Source organism: Danio rerio, chromosome 7 (assembly GCF_049306965.1).
Source record: "Danio rerio strain Tuebingen ecotype United States chromosome 7, GRCz12tu, whole genome shotgun sequence".
Lineage (NCBI taxonomy): Eukaryota > Metazoa > Chordata > Actinopteri > Cypriniformes > Danionidae > Danio > Danio rerio.
In genome coordinates this window covers 13,154,931-13,175,000 of record NC_133182.1, presented here as the reverse complement: position 1 = coordinate 13,175,000, position 20,070 = coordinate 13,154,931, and the positions used below count along the sequence as shown (strand labels likewise).

General features: G+C 39.1%; 2 protein-coding genes across 4 annotated transcripts in view; both read right to left on the bottom strand.

The window, feature by feature from the left end:
* The window catches only part of slc25a22b (solute carrier family 25 member 22b), a 473,977-nt gene that overhangs the window by 240,227 nt on the left and 213,680 nt on the right, over positions 1-20,070 (bottom strand). The gene's annotated exons all lie outside the window — the stretch shown is intronic.
* Positions 1-20,070, bottom strand: part of syt7b (synaptotagmin VIIb) — a 295,403-nt gene that overhangs the window by 125,997 nt on the left and 149,336 nt on the right. For all 3 annotated transcript variants that reach the window (XM_068222145.2, XM_068222146.2, NM_001245957.1), the window contains 1 exon segment: positions 362-502. In XM_068222145.2, the coding sequence (XP_068078246.1) occupies positions 362-502 (141 nt within the window).

Sequence of the window (20,070 nt, the reverse complement as noted above, 5' to 3'; positions counted from 1 at the left end):
TTTTCGTAGTTTGAAATAATATAATGTATGAGAAATAATATATAGAGAAATACGTCTGTAAAATAGCTGAAAATGTACTGGTAGTTTATTACAGGGTTTTTGAATCACAATATACAGTACCAAAGCAGACAATACACACTTTACACTATCAAAACATGAATCACAAAATACGGAAAGCTGCTAATTTATGGATATTTTTTTATGATGTGCAGTTCACCTTTGTGGTTTAAATGAAACACATATAAGCTAAAGTGGATAGCTAGATTGAGTCTGGAAAACAGAGCATTGAACAGCTCTTCCCCTTTCAGTACAGCCCTGCACAGAGAGAAGGGATCTCTTACCAGCCGCAACCGAGACTCACTTGGGCGTGAGGCGAGGGTCTCCGTAGGGTGCGTAGGGCGACATGTTGAGGAGGAACTCTTTGGGTGGGTATGAGCTCCAGCGCTGCTGCACAGAACAGCTGTCATTGTTATTCCAGAAGTCCCTGTCCAGATCATTGTGGCTGAAGGAAAGTACATTACATGTTATTGGAGACTATGCTGAGCAGATTTTATACTTCAGTGGTCAAAACAGCACTGAAATCTCAATTACGATTGGCTATGATTTTAAATGAAGTGGGGTGTATTTTATACAGTTAAAGTCAGAATTATTAGCACCCTGTATATTTTTTTCTCCCATTTCTGTTTAACGGAGAGACGTTTTTTCAACGCACTTCTAAACATAATAGTTTTAATAACTCATTTCTAATCACTGTTTCTTTTATCTTTGACATGATGACAGTAAATAATATTTTACTAGATATTTTTCTAGATACTAGTATTCAGCTTAAAGTGACATTTAAGCGCTTAAATTAGATTAATTAGGCAAGTTAGGGTAGCTATGTAAGTCATTGTTTAACAGTAATTTGTTCTGTAGACTATTGAAAAAAATATTGCTTAAGAGGGCTAATAATATTGACCTTAAAATGGGTTATAAAAATGTAAAAACTACTTTTATTCTAGCAAGATAAAACATGTAAGACTTTCTCCAGAAGAAAAAATATAATAGTAAATACCCTGAAAATTTCATTGCTCTGTAAAACATCATTTGGGAAATTCCAAACAAAAACAAAAAAAAACAAAAAAAAGAAATCACAGGAGGGTGAATAATTATCACTTCAACTGTATATAATTAAAATAGCTCTGGTCAAGGAAACAAGATCTGTTCAAAAGACTTTGACAGAAGGACTGTCAAAAAGAGATGGAGTTTAGAGTCTCATAATTAAAAGGTTAAAATCTCAATTTAAAAACGTATACAGTAGCAGTGCTATATGATTACGATGGGCTTGTGTTTATTAAATCTTTGACAATTATGATCACATAGAAATTATTTAGATAAAATTTAACAGTCTTTTTTTGTAAAGTAAAAAAAAATCAACTGCACATATACATATGGACAGCATGTATGTAAAATGTTGTATATACATACATATAAAAAGTGACATATAATATGCTCAGCATAAATAAGTACACCCTTGGCAGATTTCTCTTTAAATGAATATTTTCTATAGGAAGCTTTGCACTATAGTGGCTGGTGATTATATATATTATAGGTGGGCATAGATTTTTTTTTTTTTATCTAGATTAATCTCTGAATTAATCTAGAGTAATCCAGATTAAAATGGCTCATTTGAATTCTGCCAAAGGCATTCAGAATATGTGTACTACCCAAATAATAAGTCTTTGAGAGCTTCTCAAGCCAGGTGGCGCATTTGACCAGTAGCTCATCTCCTGTTTCCAAATGCATCACAAACTGCTTGAGAAAGCGTTCTACTATGATAATTGATGATGAAAATAAATGATGTTCAATAAGATGTAGCTGTGTTTACTAACTGTTTATACAGTTAAGCATGAATTTTGAACTTTAGGCCTACATAAGCTTGAAACAGTGATTTTTGATTACCTTAATCAGACTTAAGTCATGACTGAACTAAACAGAAATGGAATTAGGACACGTGGAGTATGCAGATATTAGTGGCATTGTTGAAGTAAACATCGCAATCAAACTATAACCGTCATGTAGGATTTTTTACCATATTTTCCCACAAGATCCACACACGCGGCTTTCAGCACGTGCACGCACACACACACACACACACGCACGCACACACGCACGCACGCACGCACGCACGCACGCACGCACGCACGCACGCACGCACGCACGCACACACACACACACACACACGCGCACGCACACACACGCGCACACACACACGGCTTGACATTAACTTCTTTGATCACAATTTTGTTGTTGGGAAAAAATTTTTATATGCATAAATTTGACTTTGGCATCCTAAAATGTGTTGTGTATTCATAATGTCGCATTGCAATTAGTTATATTTTACATGACTCTTTAGAGCTCAACCAATTTTCTCTCTAGCCACACCAAACCTAATATTTCCTTGCCAAAAATATAAAAAAATTTGATAAAACGAGCAAAATATAGCTGTTTACATACACATTTATTCAACAAAAATGTTCTTTAAAAAACAATTGACATTTAAAAATATGTTTATTTTAATGTATCTAAAACTATGCAGTCTGTCCTGGCTAAGGTCCCAGATCATCAGTTAACTTCTATAAATGGACAGTTAATCTTGTATTAAAGCAATGCCATTGTAAAGGATGATAATTAAACCATATAAACTAAATTAACTGTAAGCAAAAAAAAAAAAACGAGAAAAACATTCTGTTTGCCATAATAAAAAGGATTCCCCGAGTTAGGTTGCAGCTGGAAGGGCATCCGCTGCATAAAAACATGTGCTGGATAAGTTGGCGGTTCATTCCACTGTGTCTTATCGTGCACCTGATCATCTTCTCGTTCGTCATTCACCTGCTTTCTTTTGGTGCCCAAACAGTAATCAGTCATGCTTCTATACTTGATCCTAAGATCACATCATTGTGCATAACAATCATTAACTAAAATTCTAATTTTTAGTGGCAAGCCAGCTCTAGCAATTTTACAATTATTTTTAACCAAGTGGCAAGTGGGAGTGGCTCTCTAACCCACCACAGCTGAAATCTACCCACACTTGGCGGGTGTTAATTTCAAGCCCTGTAAAATATAACTTAACTAGAACTCCACCAGCATTTTCCCACGACTCTCCTGGCTGCCTGATATACTGGAATGTTTCACTATCTGAAATATTGCTGTGGCCTTTTATCAGAGTTGCTGCAGGTTTCACAAAGTCAAATTTAACACTTTTATAAGACCTTTATGAATGAAATTTTAGATTTTTACAGGACTTTATGAGTTATATTATTATTAGCTATTTCTTAGCAACATATTTTAATAAATTGTTAAAACAAGCAAACACTAGCTGTATGAAACACATCTTTTATCTTAAAGAATATATATATATATATATATATATATATATATATATATATATATATATATATATATATATATATATATATACTAAACTATATGTGTGCACAACAGTCCTTCCTGGCCAGCGTCTTCGCCATATATAGATTATCAATACACAGAGAACTTTTAAACAAATATGAATGTAAGGATGATAATTAAACCATAATGGTAAATAGAGTTATAAATAGAGTTTTGTTCAAAGTTCTGTGGAATTATTATTATTTGCTTTGGCTGAAACTACACTGTAAAAACACTGGAGGAATAAACTGAATTATTTATTAGTGCAATATATGTTTGTGCAAGTTCTAGTTCAGACAGACAGAGCATACCGGTGTAAAACTACAGTAACATGCTGAGTAGAACAATCCAGCCATGCATAGACTTGTTAGCAAAGGTTCTCTAGTCTTTAAGCGTTCCAGTGGCATGAAGTATGGAGAAGTAAAAGATTTCTGAATAGATGAGCTCGACTGTAAAGATAGCAGTAAGAGGGAGATTAAAGGAGTTGAAGATGAATATCTAGCACAAACAATTTAAAGTCATATTTATTCAGTGCTGTCAGGGCATTCTGAATCAGAAGGTTGAGTCTTTTATAACCGTAACCCGTAGCTTCAAATGTATGATCTGTACAAAAACAACAGAAGCAAGGAATAGAGAAAACAAGACTCTGATCAAAGACGAGACACCCAATTATACGGGTGAGTGACATGACCAAAATTATATCTGGAGCATTTCTCATTAAACAAAGTGATTGGTTTTTGCAAGAAAACCAGATGAGTACAATGATCCCAGAATTTAATATTCAGGTGCACTGAGAATTTTTTTTAACAAAATTTAGATAAATATTTGGTATTTTTGTATTTGCACTAAACGTGATTCATTAAAAAACAAAAACAAAAAAAAAAACAAGTGAAGCAAAAGTAATATTTATATACATAATTAGGTCATGCTTTTATATTTTTTCTTCCAAGTTCCACCATCATTTTTCAAACTGAGGAATTAAGCAGAAATGTTTATTTATTTAGTCTTGAATATTAAGGTTTTTTTCTTCAAGTTGCATAAGACTTGACTCTTATTTTTTTTAATTGTTGAATGTAGCAGGAGTAATATTAATTTACATAATTAACCCATGCTTTTATTTTCTTCAAGTAATTTTATAATTTTTTAAACTGAAGAATTAGGCAGAAATATTTTATTTATTTATTTATTTATTTATTTATTTATTTATTTAGTTAGTTAGTTAGTTAGTTAGTTAGTTAGTTAGTTAGTTAGTTAGTTAGTTAGTCTTTAATATACATTTTTCCCCTGGAAGTTGCATTTGATTTGACTGTTTTCTATTTTTTAAGGTGATGATGAATGAAGCAGAAGTAATATTTATTTACATAATCAAGTCATGCTTTTTTCACTTCAAGTCATTCTATAATTTTTCAAACTGATGAATTAAGCAGAAATAATTTATTTATATATTTGGTCTTTAATTTACATTTTTTTCCCCCTGAAAGTTGCATTTGACTTGATGCTTTTTTCAAAGTGACGAACAAGCAGAAGTAATAATTGTTTGTATAATAAAATCATGTTTTTAGTTCCTTCAAGTTCTACCATAATTTTTACATTTATGAATTCAGCAGAAATATTAATTTATTTGGTCTTGAATATTGAGGGTTTTTTTCAAGTTGCGAAAGACTTGACTCTTATATTTTTAAATTGATGAAGGAAGCAGGAGTAATATTTATTTACATAATTAACCCATGCATTTGGTTGTTTTTTTACCCATGCTTCAAGTTATTTTATAATTTTTCAAACTGACGAATTAGTTCAGCAGAAATTAAGCAGAAATATTTTATTTATTTCTTTTTGGTTTTGACTATTCAATTTTACCTTTAAGTTGCATTAGACTTGACTGATATTTTTCAGTGATGATGAAATAAGCAGAATAAATATCTATTTACATAATTAGATCATGTTTCTATTTTTTTCCATCAAGTTACATATTTTTCAAACTGATGAGTTAAGCAGAAATATTGTATTTATTTATTTGGTTTTAGGAGTTTTTTTCTTCAAGATGCATTTTGCTGTACTGCAAGATGCATTTTGAATATAATGTGAAGTTTGCTTTTTTTCCTTCAAGCTGCATTAGACTTGATTTATCACTGATGATGAATTAAGCAAAAGTAAGATATATTTACAAAATTAAGTTATGCTTTTTTCTCTTCAAGTTCTACCTTCATTTTTAAAACTGATGAATTAAGCAGAAAATATTTTATTTATTTATTTCAATATTAATTTAGTCAGTCAGTCAGTTATCAATATACATTATTCCTGGAAGTGGCATTTGACTTGATTGTTTATTTATTTTCAAAGTGATAATAAATGAAGCAAAATATTTTTCATTAATTAATTAATTAATTCATTCATTCCTTTGGACTGTGGGGGAAATCAGATAGACCAAACCAACGCCAACATGGGGAGAGCATGGGGAGCACAGGGACTCCACACAAAAAGACCAACTCATCCAGCTGGGTCTAGAACCAGAAACCTTCTTGATGTGAGGCGATCATGCTACCCACTGCGACACCGTGATGCCCATCAGAAGTTTTTTTCATTATTTATTAATATTTTGGTCTTGAATATAATGTTTTTTCCTTCAATTGCATTATAATTTACTGTAATTTTTCAAATTGATGATGAAAGAAGCATAATTAAGATATAGTTACATAATTAAGTTTTTTTTCTGTTCAAGTTCTAACTTTTTTTTTTAAATATATATATATATTTTTATTTTTTTTATTGAATTATTTGTTTGTTTGTTTGTTTAGTCAGTCAGTCAGTTAATCAGTCAGCCTTCAATATACTTTTTTCCCCCTGGACGTTGCATTTGAGTTTTTTATTTTCAAAGTGATGACGCAGTCAGGAGAAGTAATATTTATTTACATAATTAAGTCATGTTATTGTTTCTTCCTTCCAGTTCTACTATGATTTTTTATTATTTATTATTCATAATTTTTTGGGCTTGAATATTACGTTTTTTTCCCTTCAACTGCATTAGACTTGGCTGTTATTTTTTAGTGATGATGAATTAAGCAAAATAATATTTATTTACATAATTAAGTCATGTTTTTTTTTTAAGTTATACTATAATTTATTTATTCATTTTGTCTTCAACAAAATTGTTTTTCTCCTGGAAGTTGCCTTTGACTTGACTTCTTTTTTGTAGGGGATAATACACGAAGCAGAAGTAATATTTATTTTTATAATTAAGTTTGTTTGTTTGTTTTCTGTTTAAATTGTACTATATTTTTTCAAAGTGATGAATTAAGCACAATATTTTATTTATTCATCTATTTTTGGTCTTGATGTTTTTTTTCTTCTTCAAGTTGCATTTGACTTAATTTATTTTTAAAGTGATGAATAAAGAACTAGTATTTATTTACATAATTAAGTTGTTTTTACATTTTTTTTTCTGCAAGTTATTCTATAATTTTTCAAACTGATGAATTACGCAGAAATATTTTATTTATTTATTTATTTATTTGGTCTTTGATATACATTATTTTTTTCCCCTGGAAGTTGCATTTGATTTGATGCTTTTTGTTAAAGTGATGATGAATGAAGCAGAAGTCAAATGTATTTTTATAATTAACTGATGTTTTATATCCTTCACGTTTTAGCATATTTTTTATTGATGAATTAAGCAGAAATATTTTATTTATCAATGTTTTTGTTGGTTGTGAATATTAAGTTTTTTCGTTTAATTGCATTTGACTTGAATGTTATTTTTCATTGTAATGAATGAAACAGAAATAATATTTATTTATTTTATATTTTATAATTTATTTATAATTTAATATTTCTTTTTTATTGCATTTGCATTTGACCCTCAGCAGGGTCAGTTGGCGTGTGGAGTTTGCATGTTCTCCCCATGTGTCGACTGGGTTTCCCCCACAGATTAAAAATTGTCTGTAGTGTATGAGTGTGAATGAGTGAATGAGTATGGATGTTTCACAGAGATGGGTTGCTGTCGAAAGGGCATCCACTGCATAAAACATATGGATAAGACAGTGGTTCATTCCGCTGTGGTGACCCCAGATTAACAAAGGGACTAAACCAAAAAGAAAATTAATTAATGAATTAATTTACATGCAGTAAGTTAGCAGACTCTTTTGTCCAAAACGACTTACAATTGATGAGGCATTCAGCGATTCAACAAGAAGAGGCAATACCTACAAGAAGTGCTAGTTAATCAAAGTATTTTGTTTGTGCTCAGAGAATTCAGTGCTAGAGAAAGAGGAAAAGGAGAACAAGTGAAAGTGCTTCTAATAGGTGGTTTGGTATTATTCTCTGAATAGATGGGTTTTAGTTGTCGTTTGAAGGATAGCAGTGTATCCGCAGTCTGAGAGGGAATCAGAAGATTATTCCACCAGCGAGAAACATTGAATGAACAAAAAATGTACACAAAAGACTGTAGCTGATTTTATTTCCAGCCTTTGTGATCAATTTTCATTTTCATAAAGCATAATGAGATTAAGTAACTAAAAATATATAAGAAGCATTCATGTCTACATATTTAAATAGTTTTAAAAAAAATACAGCGATTAATTAAGCAGAAAACTATTTTTATTTTGTCTTAAATGTGATGTTCCCCCCTTAAATCGTATCTCACTGGCATATTTTCAATGTAATGAATGAACTGAAGTAATATTTCTCTCTTCATTTAATGTTTTTTTTTTGTTTTTTTGCATTTAATATGACCATTAATTTTAAGAAGTAATATTTAGCTGTTCTTGGACAATTAAATGACATGTTTGTGTTTTTCTCGACTGAAGCAGAAGCATTTTTAAGTCACAAAAACTATTTAAATCGAACTTAGCTGATTTTATTTCTTGTGATAAATTAAAAAAAAATCCTACATATTTAAATAGTTATAAAATAGTTAGAATATAGTATATCAAGTTATTATGGAAAGATGATTAAAAAGACGATATAAAACTGGTTGGTATACTATTCCAGTAATTTGCATATTTCATTCATTACTTTAGTTATCGATTAACTTTGTTTCCAATACTTGTTATGCAAGTCTCTCATGCATTTTCATGAATATACAATCAGTTTTTTTTTTCCTGAGGTATCATTGCTGAAGTACAGTACCATTCCTGATACCAAAAGCCGAAAAATCAGGCCCAAACCCCATTTCACAAAGCGCACTTTAAAAATAGTGCTTGTGTGTGTAGTGCTGCTGTTATCAGGTCAGCAGTGTGAATCTCTTTCAGTGCTGGTTCAGCTTTGTTAACCACTGCAGGCTGAATAATAATCAGCTTCTGCTCTAATTAGACACCAATGCTTTATATTATCTGTACAAGAGGACGGAGAGATGATCCAGCTACATTCAATTCTATATTTCATTGTTTACTTCAGACTTATTCTTGATGAGGAGTCGAGTTTTAGTGACATTTTCAAAATAAACTCAGTCGGTCATTTTGAAAAAAAAATTCATAAGATTGACCAAAAAATTATGTTTCGAATTGAATAGACCGAAATAGCCATAGTGTATTAGTGTGTGTGTGTGTGTGTGTGTGTGTGTGTGTGTGTGTGTGTGTGAATGTGAGAGCGTATGGGTGTTTCCCCATGTTATGGCTGAAAGAGCATCCCTAATATTCCATAGAGTTCATTACTCCAAAGCTCTGCTCTCTAGGTTTTATCCTAATGTGGATGACAAGTGTGACAGATGTCACATGTCACCCTGCAACTTGAGTCATATGTTTTTTTTTTCTGCCCAGTACTACGAAACTACTGGAACAATTTTTTTGAAACCTTGTCAAAAATATTCCAAACTGAAGTGTATATCTGTCCCACCACTGCAATTTTTGGTGTCCCCAAGGATTGGACCCGATTTACATTTAAACAGTTAGAGGTACTTGCCTTTACCTCATTATTAGCTAGACGTCGGATCTTATTTCTGTGGAAGTCGTCTAAACCACCAAGTGTTTCACAGTGGCTTGTGGACACCATGTACTTTCTGAAGGTAGAAAAGATCAGATGCTCTCGCTCTGCCGATTACACATCTTTTTACGATAAATGGCAACCCCTCATAACTTACTTTCAGTCGCTTCTAAGTTTGTCCACTGATTGTATTTTTCAAATTCATTGACATCACCTCCTCCACCCCCCTCTTTTCTCCCCCCCCTACTTTTATAACGCTTTTATTTATTTATTTATTTATTTATTTATTTATTTATTTATTTATTTATTTATTTATTTACTATTATTATTTTATTTACTCCTTTTTATTTAATATTGTTGCTGTTATTATTGCCATGTTTTTAATCATTATTTTTTATATATAAATGTTTTATTGTTCTGTCACAAAAGTTTAAAAGTGGAAAGTCTTTCACTATGTCTGTCATATCAGTCATTTATGTTCTTTTCACTCAATAAAAAAAAAAAAAAGAAAGAGCATCCCTTGCATGAAACATATGCTGGAATCATATCCGCTCTGGCCACTGATAAATAAGGGACTAAGCTGAAGGAAAATTAATGAATGCATGAATGAATGCATAAAAATTAAATACAATACACAACTGTACATTCATTTAAATGGTTTGTAGTAATGTTTCTTACCCATTTTGCTCTCTCTCTCTCTCTCTCTCTCTCTCTCTCTGTGTGTGTGTCTGTTATAAATGAATTAGTATCTGGACCACATCCAATACGTTCAGAGTTTTATTATCATATTAAATGCCAACATCGACCCAAATGAAATATTAAATGGGAGATTCGTTTATATGGCCTGGAGTTTTAGAAACCGATCAAACATTGTCAGAACAGCTGAAACTGCTAAACATCAGGATGGTGCTCAACATCGGTTCCTGACACTGTAATCTTTTCCTTGAAGATGTAATGTTTCTGTTTGGCCATGTATAAGCTCTCTCCTGCACAAATAATGCCTCGTTTTCACAGAGCAGTATGGTATGGTTCAGTATTTTATGGTACGGTCAGAATGGGTCATCTTTATCAGGCTTGTACCTCTACTGCTAAATGGTACTCTTTTGGTAGGTGTGGTACACAATAGAAAACTGCAATCAAAGGAAAAATTAAAGAGGTACGAGTTGTTTACATATCACATGAGAAGCAACAGATGCTTTATATACAAATGTAAACACGTCAAGATTATTAGCCCTCCAGTGATTGCTTTTTTCAATATTTCCCAAATTATATTTAACAGAGCAAGGAAATTTTTAAAGTATTTCCTATATATATATATATATTTGTCAGGGTTCTGCCACTCTGGTCTTGTAAATTCTTGCTTTGGTGGCAGATCTCTGACACTACCCATGTCCGGTCCTGTTTCTGTCTCTGTGTGCGCGCGCGCCGTCGTGGGTGTACGCAGAGTGTGCGCGCTTCTGCTTGACGCGGCCGCGCGCGCGCCCTGCGTCCCTCAGACGCGTGCGCTCTTGTACTCGTGTTTGTGTTTTCGTTTGTCAGCAGCGTGGTGTTTCATTCCCAGCGTCTCAGTCTTGTTGGTTTCGGTTTTGGTCGGCGCTGGGATGAAGCATGCACGCTGCGTGTGTGAGCGCGCGGTGAGTGCTTTCATTCATTGTGTGCTCGTGTCTTGCGTCTTTTGTCAAAGCACGTGGCTCGGTGTTTACATTGTGGTCACGTGCTTTTGTCGTGTGCTTCAGTGTTGTGTTATGTGAGCGCATGGCTTGTATTGTCTCTCTGTGTCATGCGCTCTCCCGTCTATTGTCTAGTCCCACCCTCCTTGTTAACCCATTATTAGTTAATTGTGTTCACCTGTGTGTCAATTTACTTTTTTGCTTTATAATCCCCCTCATGTTTTCAGTCCTTTGCGAGTTCGTTGTCTACACTCCCCGTGTTCCTGATCCAGTCTTGCCTTGTTCTTGTTGAGCCAAGTTTGTGTGTTTTGTTAATGTTTTCCCCCTCGGGGTAGTTTTGTTTTGCTTTTTATTTTTATTTTATTATTAATAAATACCCATTGTTTCTTTGCACTTGAGTCCTCGCTCCTTTTCCCCACCACGACCGTGACAGTACGAACTCGCCATAACAGAGGACTCAGCAGAAATATGGGTATCTTCCTTTTCCCATCTCCCAGTTCACGTCCCTCTGCATGCCAGCAGAAGGAACGTTTGGGCAAACTCTTTGGTCTTCATCAAGGGGAATCTTCAGTCAAGGAGTTTGCCTACCAGTTTGTCTACGCAGCAGAGGGGCTTGAGTTTACCACCACAGCACTGAAGGAGGCTTTCAATGCTGGACTCAACAGCCCCCTTCAGGCCTGGGAGATGGGGATGCTGGGGATACTGTCATTCTGGCAGTTTGTGAGCTATTTGTACCACAGCCAGGGAGACGGTGGCCTGCCTCCCCTTGGCCCACCGCCAATCCCGCTCACAGACTGCCAAATCCCCAGTCCTCCGATGACCCACCAACGGAGACGGAGGAGGAAGAACGGGCCCTCCTCACCTGTCACCCATCTAGAGGTGACTGAACTCACTGCAGCCCATCCAGCAACCACCCTGGCGGCAGCAACATCCCTCGAGGTGCCCGAAACAGACACTGCAACACTTTCAGAGGTAGTGGAGTGCCCAGCAGTGTCTGAAGAGGTGGCCAGCTTCCCGCCACCAAAAATAAGGAAGCGTAGGAGGAGAAAGGGCTCCTCCACCATACCGGCTCCAGCCCCAGAGCGCCCTCCAGTGTCGGCTCCAGCCCCAGAGCGCCCTCCAGTGTCGGCTCCAGCCCCAGAGCGCCCTCCAGTGTCGGCTCCAGCCCCAGAGCGCCCTCCAGTGTCGGCTCCAGCCCCAGAGCGCCCTCCAGTGTCGGCTCCAGCCCCAGAGCGCCCTCCAGTGTCGGCTCCAGCCCCAGAGCGCCCTCCAGTGTCGGCTCCAGCCCCAGAGCGCCCTCCAGTGTCGGCTCCAGCCCCAGAGCGCCCTCCAGTGTCGGCTCCAGCCCCAGAGCGCCCTCCAGTGTCGGCTCCAGCCCCAGAGCGCCCTCCAGTGTCGGCTCCAGCCCCAGAGCGCCCTCCAGTGTCGGCTCCAGCCCCAGAGCGCCCTCCAGTGTCGGCTCCAGCCCCAGAGCGCAGCTCAGTGCCGGTCCCAGTCCGGCTCCTTGCCCTGCCGGCGCCACCCAGACGTCTTTCCCTGCCGGCACCACCCAGACGTCTAGCCCTGCCGGCACCAGCCCGGCTCCTTGCCCTGCCGACGCCACCCAGACGCCTTGCCCAGCCGGCCCCAGCCCGGCTCCTTGCCCTGCCGGCGCCACCCAGACGTCTCGCCCTGCCGGCGCCACTCAGACGTCTCGCCCAGCCGGCCCCAGCCCGGCTCCTTGCTCTGCCGGCGCCACCCAGACGTCTCGCCCTGCCGGCGCCACCCAGACGTCTCGCCCTGCCGGCGCCACCCAGACGTCTCGCCCTGCCGGCGCCACTCAGACGTCTCGCCCAGCTAGCCCCAGCTTGGCGCCCTGCCCTGCCGGCCCCATCCAGACGTCTCGCCCTGCCGGTCCCAGCCCGGCGCCTCGCCCTGCCGGCTCCCCTCTGGTCTCCTGCCCTGCCGGCTCCCCTCTGGTCTCCTGCCCTGCCGGCTCCCCTCTGGTCTCCTGCCCTGCCGGCTCCCCTCTGGTCTCCTGCCCTGCCGGCTCCCCTCTGGTCTCCTGCCCTGCCGGCTCCCCTCTGGTCTCCAGCCCTGCCGGCTCCCCTCTGGTCTCCAGCCCTGCCGGCTCCCCTCTGGTCTCCAGCCCTGCCGGCTCCCCTCTGGTCTCCAGCCCTGCCGGCTCCCCTCTGGTCTCCAGCCCAGCCGGCTCCCCACCGACCTCCTGCCTTGTCTCCCCTGATAGACTCTCCCTGGGTCGTCCCTCCTGCTCCTCCCTGGTGTTCCCTCCCTGCACCCTGGACGGACCCTCCGGCTCCACCCTGGCTCCCTGCCGGGGCCCCCGACCCACTGAATCCACCCTGGACTGTCCCTCCTGATCCTCCCTGGTCTTGCCCTCCCATCCCTCCCTTGTTGGTCTTGTTGAGTCCGGCTTGGCTTCCCTCCCTCCCCCCCTTCATGTTGTCTCGCCTGTTCACCTCCCTGTCTTGTGTTTGTTGATGTTGCCTGTTTTGTTGTCTTGTGGTGTTTCTTGTCTGTCTTGTACCTTGTTGGATGTTCCCTTTAGGGACGCCAGGTGGCGTCCCTTTTGGGGGGGGGTAGTGTCAGGGTTCTGCCACTCTGGTCTTGTAAATTCTTGCTTTGGTGGCAGATCTCTGACACTACCCATGTCCGGTCCTGTTTCTGTCTCTGTGTGCGCGCGCGCCGTCGTGGGTGTACGCAGAGTGTGCGCGCTTCTGCTTGACGCGGCCGCGCGCGCGCCCTGCGTCCCTCAGACGCGTGCGCTCTTGTACTCGTGTTTGTGTTTTCGTTTGTCAGCAGCGTGGTGTTTCATTCCCAGCGTCTCAGTCTTGTTGGTTTCGGTTTTGGTCGGCGCTGGGATGAAGCATGCACGCTGCGTGTGTGAGCGCGCGGTGAGTGCTTTCATTCATCGTGTGCTCGTGTCTTGCGTCTTTTGTCAAAGCACGTGGCTCGGTGTTTACATTGTGGTCACGTGCTTTTGTCGTGTGCTTCAGTGTTGTGTTATGTGAGCGCATGGCTTGTATTGTCTCTCTGTGTCATGCGCTCTCCCGTCTATTGTCTAGTCCCACCCTCCTTGTTAACCCATTATTAGTTAATTGTGTTCACCTGTGTGTCAATTTACTTTTTTGCTTTATAATCCCCCTCATGTTTTCAGTCCTTTGCGAGTTCGTTGTCTACACTCCCCGTGTTCCTGATCCAGTCTTGCCTTGTTCTTGTTGAGCCAAGTTTGTGTGTTTTGTTAATGTTTTCCCCCTCGGGGTAGTTTTGTTTTGCTTTTTATTTTTATTTTATTATTAATAAATACCCATTGTTTCTTTGCACTTGAGTCCTCGCTCCTTTTCCCCACCACGACCGTGACAATATTTTTTTTTTTTCTGGAGAAGGTCTTATTTGTTTTATTTTAGCTAGAACAAAAGCAGTTTTTAAGTTTTTAAAATCAATTTCAAATCAAAGTTTAATATTATTAGCCACCTTAAAAATGCAGTAGGTGATTGTCTTTAAAAACATTGTTTGTTATGCTGGTTGAAAGTCTCTTTACATTCCAATAGTAATCATTAAAGTAATCTAAATATATTAAAATGTATTTTTATATTCTGGGTGAGGCATAAAACTAAAACATTTCATTTTTGTTAGGCTGATCATTCCCATAATTCTGATAAGTGGCCCAAACTGTCTGTCAGCAAATGTAGAATTGTACATCTGCGCAGCCGTGTTGACGCGTATCTGTGCAAATGAGAGAGTGACAGCAGTAAAAACAAATGCTGAATCCAAACTTTAAAATCCTGAATCAATATTGGAGTTACTTTTGCATTACATTATATTAGGGCGTACCCACAATATGCTATCTGAACCATGCCCAGACCCGTTACCCGGATTATTTGAGAAGTGTGAGTGATCCAAATCGGGCTCAGGCATGGTTCACTTGGCCGGCCCTGGCCCAGTTGGAAGAGGTGTGCCAGAGTGCGGTTCACTTGGGCTTTGACACGGTACGCTTGTAGTGTGAGTGCAAAGCGCGCCAGAGCCCAAATCTGAAGACGAGACGTGACTTTTACGGGACTGTTTCATATGGATTTATTCATTCTTACTGTTCAATGAACGCAAACTGTCATAATTTATTAAAGACACAAACCCCTCACTGCACGACAGCTGCACCTTCAGCAAACCTCCTAATTCCTGCAGCACGAGGACTTGATTGTTTATGAGCGTCAAAATGGCTGATCTGTTCGGCGAATAATTTGACTGCGTGTCACTGCATCCCAAACGACTACAACGATATAACTAGAGAAATCTCCACCGAAAGCGCTTACAGAACAGCACATCATTGATGATGTAAGCGTGCCCAGGCCCGAATGTAATGTGAGTGCGGGCCGTCGGGGGAGAGGCAAGCAAGCTTCGACCGGTTTAGGGCAACTGTACATAGTGTGGGCACGCCCTTAAAGACATTGTACATTGATTTTATGGCACCAGGTTAAACTCTCTGACACTTTTACAGCAAATAAATACAGACCACAACTGAACATAAAGGATAGTCTCTGAGTGCCGTTGTCCAAAATCAAATGTTGAATAGACTTGGGCCTATTGGTATGTGTGCGCCGTTGTGTAGAAGATTTATATGTTCATAACCACTTCAGAAAATATTGGGGGTCACGAATCACTGGCATTGTTATTTTGGGGTCGTGGGCTGTAAAGTTTGGGAACCCCTGGTCTACAGAACAAACCATCATTATGCAATGACTTGCCTATAATTGCACTAACATGGCTGATTAACCTAATTAATCTAGTTAAGCCATTAAATGTCACTTTAAGCTAAATACTAGTGTCTTAAAAATATTTTGTACCATCATTATGGCAAAGCTACAATACATCAGTGATTAGAAAGAGTTAATAAAACTATTATGTTTAGAAATGTGTTGAACAAAAATCTTTTTTGTTAACCAATAGAGTCTCAGCAACAAAGTGATGTCATGCCGCACACGTTGCTGTTTCTGTATGAAGTCAAGAAAGAGGTCTAACTCCGTGCCACCGCATATCAATAGATGAGTTGAAAAATAATGAGAATATATGAACATATATATTCGAGTCCTGATCGGGAGTTTCCGATTGGGCCTGAAACCATGTGATCGGGTCCAATTTCCTATTATGTGATCGGATCTGTACATCCCTTGTTAAAACCCTTTTACAATTTTGGTAGGTTTGATCAGGACTGATTAACAGATTTATGCAAACAAATTGGAAAAATATTAATCTGAAGCATTTTTACTGCAGTTCAATTCAGTGGATGCTTTCATCCCGCACATAACAAGAGGGGAATACATTTGTCCAGAGTGTATTGTTGCGTTTTTTTTCCTAAATTTAAAGCATTTTCCCCAAAATATGCGTCAAAATGAGATGTGCCACTCTTACACACAGAAAACGTTATGGCCAAATTCGCACTGAAAATCACCCTAGAGTGGATGAAAACATCCTCAACAGTACAAAGGGGTTAATACGGCCATATGGCAGAACATACAGTGGCTGCTTTCTGATATTTGCAAACAACAAGACAGTGATATCCATATTACTGACCATGATAAATTCCACAGCTGGTGTGAGAAACAAATGTAACACTCCTGAAACTACAAACACAAATCAACACTCCTACAGTATATGCTCAGAAATGTACAGTACATATCAAAAAGCTCATAATGTATCTGTTATACAGTTATAAATGATTTGTTGTTTGTTGAGCTCCTCTTTAAAGTAAAAAAGAGAAATACTTTTCCATAACTAAATATTGTTTCCATATCATTCATTAATTAAAGTTCAGGGTCAAGTCAAATGCAACTCTGAGAATGTAAAGCTTCATATTCAAGACATTTCTGGTTCATTAAAATCAGGTTGTTCCCAGTCCTGGGTTGCAGCTGGAAGGGCATCCGCTGTGTAAAACATATGCTGAATAAGTTGGCGGTTCATCAGTTTGTGAACAAATCCAATTGAATGGAAAAAACATAAAACACAAAAATTATTAATTTTTCAAGAGTTAATACTAAAAATGAATCTGTTTATTCAACTCACAGTGCATTAATTGGAGTCTCATCTGTGGGTTTTAATAATGCATAATGGGATAAATGTTGAACTATGATTAATAAATCCAGTACAAGTATTGTTCTTAGCTCATATTAGTATCACATTCCATCATGATTGTAAAGCCCTTTGGGTGTATGGCCATCCAAAATAAATTCATTCATTCATATTCATATCCCTTATATAACAAGGGACGACACAGTGAAATGAGCCGCCAACTATTCCAGCATATGTTATATGCAGCGCATGCTTCTCCAGCTGCAGCCCAGTACTGGAAAACACACACATGCACTACAGCCAATTTAGTTTATTCAATTCACCTATAGCGCATATCTTTAGACTTGTAGGGGAAAACGGAGCACCCAGAGGAAACTTACACCAACACGGGGAGAACATGCAAACTCCACACAGAAATGCAAACAGGCCAAGCCAGAACTCAAACCAGCGACCTTCTTGCTGTGATCAGCGGTTCTAAGCACTCAGCCACTGTGCCGCCTTACTTGACATTAACTATTGGAATTTCATAGTAAAATGTGTACAAAATAAACATACAGTTGTAGTTTTCTTTGTCAAACATTTCCCAAATTATGTATAAAAGATTAAGGAATTTTTTACAGTAATTCCTATAATATTTTTTTCTTCTGGGGAAAGTAATTTTTTTTTTTTCCGATTTCAGCTAGAAAAAAAACAAAACATTTTAATAGGCACCTATGATGAAACTCATCTTTTGTAAGCTGCTTGGACAGAACTGTGTGTAGTATAGTGTGTCCGAAAAGAGACTTGATGACAGATATCGAAGTGATAGAAACCCAACCAGTCTCTTTTTTCAAATTTCCCAACATTAAAAAAGGACCCAAATCCCAGTGAGTTTGAGGCCCACTGCATCGTGACGTAGGACTGCTGTTTTCCCCACCCACCAAATTGATTGACAGGCCCCATGTTTCTATAATAACATGTCTTAATAACAACGTTTTTGCAAAGAAACTGGAAACTGGAATCGGTCTAATCAGCAACAATGATGAGACTGCCTACAGGAAGCAGATACAGCTCCTTAAGCGTCAGCGGCGCGTGAGCAGAGCGTGAGCAGCGCGTGTGTTTTCGGCGTCCATGTTAACAGATTAGAGCTTTCATACCGCACGCAGCAGCAGTGCGTCAGTGCGAGGCGTGAGCGTCGCCGAAGCAGCAGTGCAGCGATAATTTCGGCGCTGGGTCTATTTTTGACGCGCTGCTCACGCTCAATTAAAGTGACAGTGCATTAATAATGACCAAAACACAATGAATGACAGTAAAAAGTAGCAATTTTACCCAATAAATACGTTGATAACGTCAAATGGTATACATATAGTCATTCAAATGAACTTAAAACGATTAAAAACGGCAACATTTATTTAGGCCCGGACTACAAAACCAAATGTAAAACAATTTTAGTATCAGTTTTGCTTAAGTTGCACACTAGTGTTGTAGGAGAGGGGAAATAGAATATTTACGGGATTTGTAGTCCATTGCGAAGTGTATTGTGGGTAGTGTAGTTCGACACGCATACTGGATTATGTGAGCTCGCTGTGTGCTGTGCAGCTGAGCAGAGGAAGAAAGTTTTAATCGGCTTTGTTTTATGTTCACTCGAGTTATTCCTACCGGGAGCTGTTTGCACTGTGAATCTGACAACACGAAAATGAGTAAAATAATGGCATGCATTGATAACTTTTGTCCGTCTCATCATCTGCACGAGCATGAATTAACGAGCTGTTATTCTGCCGCTGGACAGATTAAAAGTTTAAAAGGTGTATTTGTATATAGAGAGACATGGGTAACTAGATAGAATAGACAGAGATAGGTTGATCTCTGCAGCAGCTGCCGAAGAACTGCGCGCTGCAGACGCAGCTGGTGTGAAAGGCAAACGCCTGCGTGCTGCTACTGCTCGACATACGCGCTGCTCACGCTCTGCTCACGCGCCGCTGACGCTTGCGGTGTGAAACAGGCGTAAGACCAACGAGCTCATTGTTGATTTCAGGAAGGGACGAACAGGCTCACATGATCCCATTCATATCAATGGGATGGCCGTTGAGCCTGTCTTATCCTTTAAGTTCCTGGGGACCCACATCTCAAACGACCTGTCCTAGACCACCAAAACCCTCCAGCCTGGTCATGCATGCTTACCAATACCTATTTTTCTTAAGGCAACTTAAGAAGAACCAGCTGTCTTCAACCATCATGGTAAACTTCTACCACTGCATCATAGAGAGCATCCTGACCATCTGCATCACAGTCTGGTATGGAAGCTGCTCAGTTGCTGAGCGTAAGGCACTGCAGCTGGTGGTGAAAACTACTCAACGCATCACAGGAACCGCACTTGTTATTCAGCCATACAGGACATCCAGAATAAACACTGTCTGCGCCGAGCACGCATTTTCTTAAGTATTCCTCTCACCCTGCTCACAGACTGTTTCTTGTCCTATCTTCAGGCAGGTGCTTCAGGTTCCCCTGGACAAAAACCATCAGACTGAGGAGCAGCTTTTTCCCCACAGCTGTCTCCTTTTTGAACTCTGCCCCCCACTGACTGTTTACTCCTCTCATACACCCTCACACACTTTCTCATAACTTATACTCCCCATAATCACTGCACTATTTAACCCTCTCAAGGCAGGCGTTGCTGATTTGCAACAGTTAAAAATTAACTACCTTATTACTCCAGATACATATTCTATGAGTTGTTGTACTTAGAAGTAAGGCTGCAGGACTTGGTTGTCCATTAGCAACAAATAGTTTCCCCACTTGCTCACCAGATGACACACACACACACACACACACACACACAAAAAAGCTTCTTGGAGTACCACATGACAAAGTAACTTGGAAACATGACCTACTCAATGAGGATTTGAGATATTGGATTTGGATCCCATATTGTTTTTGTTGTTGTTCTGCCACTGAAAAGCAATTTGTTACATTGTTTGAAAAGTTGTATATAAAAAGTTATTTTTCATATCAT